This window comes from Priapulus caudatus, unplaced genomic scaffold (genome assembly GCF_000485595.1).
Source record: "Priapulus caudatus unplaced genomic scaffold, Priapulus_caudatus-5.0.1 Scaffold691, whole genome shotgun sequence".
Classification (NCBI taxonomy): domain Eukaryota; kingdom Metazoa; phylum Priapulida; class Priapulimorpha; order Priapulimorphida; family Priapulidae; genus Priapulus; species Priapulus caudatus.
The window spans coordinates 1-4,355 of NW_014577752.1; the positions used below are offsets into that span (position 1 = coordinate 1).

Here is a 4,355-nt window from a genome sequence, read left to right on the forward strand (position 1 = left end):
ACACACACACACACACACACACACACACACACACACACACACACACACACACACACACACACGCACACTACACACTACTCTCACACACACACACACACACACACACACACACACACACACACGCATGCACGCACACACACTGAGAGATTACATAAGCCTCTAAATGCTCCGTTTTTAATCATTAATGGACGTATGAATGTGTCCGTTTAATGAAATGTACATCATGTGTTAATTATTCATGTATTTTGCCTCGAGTAGAATTACAAGGTCGTTTAATGTGAAATAAATCTCATGTATTAATTTTAATCTCCTGCTCTCTCGCTCGCTCTCTCTCTCTCTCTCTCTCTCTTTCTCTCTCCTCTCTCTCTCCTCTATCCTCTCTTCTCCCCTTCGCTCTCCTCTCTCACCTCTCTCCTCTCACTCTCTCTCTTCTTTCTCTCCATATCCTTCTCTCTCTCAATATGTATTTCCTTTTATGTTTTATGTCTTTCTTTCTTTTCCCTTCTCTATTTTAACTTCACAATAAATATATGTTTACTCAAAATTTTGTTTAAACATATTTACAACTTTTTCTTCATTATTCTCTAGATCTTCTCTAGAAACCGGATACACCTGATGACCTCATCCGCCCGCGTGACCTCATCCTGCCGGCGCACATCCGCCAGCATCGGCGCCATCTAGCGGCAGCCAATGCTAATAAGGTCGACAAGGAGGGAGGCATCGGCGTCAGTGCACGATGTGTGATGTTATGTAATGTGATATGATTTTGTCAGGTGAAGAAATATGATCTCATACGAAGTTAAGGCTCGTCTACATCTACGCAGAAATCTCCATGTGTAGACGTCATCTACCTCTCCGCGAATCAGCGAGTGCGCTACACGTTACGTCACGCCATACGTCATCGGCGAAAAAACATTTCGAAGTGATGTAGTGCGAGCCGCCGGCAGTGTAAGAAGCTAGAAGAAGAAAAAAACGCGAGATTAAATAATAGATTGGCAGGCGGTGAAGTAATGTGTAGCAGCAGTCGTGAAGTGGCGGTCTAAAAATAGACGGAGATAGAAAACGTGAGTCAACTGTGAGCAAGAAGCTCGAGCATTCGCTCGAGGGTCAGCGAAGATAGGTCTCAAGAGAGAAGAATCAGGCGTGCCATATCGTGTTTATATTACGTGTGTAGCACTAATAGTGCGAAGAGTAGAAATTCTCGCGAGAGAAGAGAATTAGGTGGAGACTACCTAATAATTAATATTAGGTGTATGGATTATTATAGTGACGGTTTAACTGAGAGTAAAAAATAGTGGGCTGCGAGCCACCGGCTGTGAAGTGTGAGAGTAAGCTCTCTCTCCTTGTTCACTCTCTATCTCTTCCCACCCCTCTCTCTCTCTTTATATATCTTTCCCCCTTTCTCTACCTCTCTCTCTCTCTCTCTCTCTCTTTATCGCTCTCTCCCCATCTCTTCCCCTCTCTCTCTACTCTTCATCCTCTCTCTCCCTCTCCCTCTCTGCTCTCTACCCTCTCTCTCCCTCTCTCCCACCCTCTTCGCCCTTTCTTCCGCGCCTTCTCCCCACCCTCTCTCCCTCCCCTTCTCCCCTCTCCCCTCTCCGCCCTCTCTACCCCTCATCCTCTCCCCCTCTCCTTCTTTCCCCCTCTCCCCCTCTCCCACCCTCTCCCACTCATGGCTCAGCTGCACCGCTTCGTTCGCGTCTGCGATCGCCAGAACACTCAGATCTTCACCTTCCTTCTCTCGCGCAAGGTCACGCGACCTTTGACCCCTGACATCTTCACTCGCGACTTCATCTACGGTTACCACCGCTGGTGTCTGTCGTTCGTGCGCACGGAGAAGCACATCAGCGTCTTCCTCATCCTGCGTGACGTCAGCGACGGCGTCATCGTCACGCTCGACTACTCCGTCTCGCTGCTGCATCGTCACCACTTCAGTAAGAACGAGACGTTCTCGTTGCGCGCCTGTCGCTTCTGTCGCGAACAGGACACGCACGGACGCAAGGTGTTTGTGAGTCTGGACGAGTTGCTCGGAGCGAAGTACACGGATGGGAACAACGAGTACCTCGTCGAGTTGTGCATGAAGAACGTGCGAAGTACGTACGAACACGTGCTGCCCGTCGGTGGCGCCACCTGCGATCCGCAACCGCGCTCTCACGGAACCCCCAGGAAGTACGAATCGACGTATTTCACGTTCGGGAACTACGACTGGAGCGTTTGTCTGTTCCCGAACGGCGACAGCAACCAGGGTAAACCTCTGATCTGTCTCACGCGCCACACGCACTTCGAGCACCCGTGCAAACTGCGCTACACGCTTACCCTGGGAGAAGGAGACCGTTGCATGGCCTCCGATACGATCGAACATGTTTTTGACGTAACTGGAGCCGGAGAGGGGTACGTGCTAAATAACATCGACATGGGTTCCCTCGTGCGACAACACAAGATTAAGATAAGCATGGAATTGTTATCGGTTAGTACGATCAGCGAGGTTAAAATCCCGCTGCTGGAAAAGGGACGAAACTGTGCGCAGTGCTACGACAGGGATAAGCAAGCGTGGGCGGTAGTGACCGAATTTGATAAGGGCGAGCTGAAACTGCTGCTCTTTTATTCGGACGCTCGCAACGTGCCGCGCAATTACGTGCGCTTCGTCTGCTGGAAGGCGTTCGTGGTGACATCTAGCGGCAATGAGTTGCCGGTGCTGGACGGGCCCTTCTCGAAGTACTACTGCCAGGGATTAAACTGTGAAGACGGATATGAGATGACGACGAGCGTACGCGAGAACGAGGTAAGTGATGATGGCGATGATGATGATGATGATGATGATGATGATGATGATGATGATGATGATGGCGATTATGATGATGATAATGATGATGATGATGATGATGATGCAGATGTTGACGATGATGATGATGATGATAATGATGATGATGATTATAATGCCGGGCTGAACCTGCTATACTACTTATCCTTAGTAATAATTATAACCTCTCTGACTCTCCCTCTCCCTTCTCTCTCTCTGTCTCTCTCTCTCTCTCTCTCTCTCTCTCGCTCTCTCTCTCTCTCTTTCTCGCTCTCTCTCTCTCTCTCACCCTCTCTTTTTTTCTCTCATGCGCGCTCTCTCTCTCTCTCTATCGGGTCTATCGCGCTCTCTTTCTCTCTCTCTCTCTCTCTCTTTCTCTCTCCTCTCTCTCTCCTCTATCCTCTCTTCTCTCCTTCGCTCTCCTCCCTCACCTCTCTCCTCTCACTCCTCTCTCTTCTTTCTCTCCATATCCTTCTCCCTCTCAATATTTATTTCTTTTTATGTTTTATGTCCTTCTTTCTTTTCCCTTCTCTATTTTAACTTCACAATAAATATATGTTTACTCAAAATTTTGTTTAAACATATTTACAACTTTTTCTTCATTATTCTCTAGATCTTCTCTAGAAACCGGATACACCTGATGACCTCATCCGCCCGCGTGACCTCATCCTGCCGGCGCACATCCGCCAGCATCGGCGCCATCTAGCGGCAGCCAATGCTAATAAGGTCGACAAGGAAGGAGGCATCGGCGTCAGTGCACGATGTGTGATGTTATGTAATGTGATATGATTTTCTGAGGTGAAGGAATATGATCTCATACGAAGTTAAAGATCGTCTACATCTACGCAGAAATCTCCATATGTAAACGTCATCTACCTCTCCGCGAATCAACGACTGCGCTACACGTTACGTCACGCCATACGTCATCGGCGAAAAAACATTTCGAAGTGATGTAGTGCGAGCCGCCGGCAGTGTAAGAAGCTAGAAGAAGAAAAAAACGCGAGATTAAATAATAGATTGGCAGGCGGTGAAGTAATGTGTAGCAGCAGTCGTGAAGTGGCGGTCTAAAAATAGACGGAGATAGAAAACGTGAGTCAACTGTGAGCAAGAAGCTCGAGCATTCGCTCGAAGGTCAGCGAAGATAGGTCTCAAGAGAGAAGAATCAGGCGTGCCATATCGTGTTTATATTACGTGTGTAACACTATTAGTGCAAAGAGTAGAAATTCTCGCGAGAGAAGAGAATTAGGTGGAGACTACCTAATAATTAATTTTAGGTGTATGGATTATTATAGTGACGGTTTAACTGAGAGTAAAAAACAGTGGGCTGCGAGCCACCGGCTGTGAAGTGTGAGACTAAGCTCTTTCTCCTTGTTTACTCTCTATCTCTTCCCACCCCTCTCTCTCTCTCTTTATATATCTTTCCCCCTTTCTCTACCTCGCTTTCTCTCTCTCTCTCTCTTTATCGCTCTCTCTCCCATCTCTTTTCCTCTCTCTCTACCCTTCATCCTCTCTCTCCCTCTCCCTCTCTGCTCTCTACCCTCTCTCTCCCTCTCTC

At 47.9% G+C, this 4,355-nt stretch overlaps 1 protein-coding gene across 1 annotated transcript; it reads left to right on the forward strand.

Annotated features, from left to right (window-relative positions):
• The first annotated feature begins 1,672 nt into the window (after positions 1-1,672).
• On the forward strand, positions 1,673-3,751 carry LOC106812824. Its single transcript, XM_014816805.1, has 3 exons — positions 1,673-2,782; positions 3,425-3,550; positions 3,650-3,751. The coding sequence occupies exons 1-3, from the start codon at positions 1,673-1,675 to the stop codon at positions 3,749-3,751; spliced, it is 1,338 nt and encodes a 445-aa protein (XP_014672291.1).
• Positions 3,752-4,355: the final 604 nt, after the last annotated feature.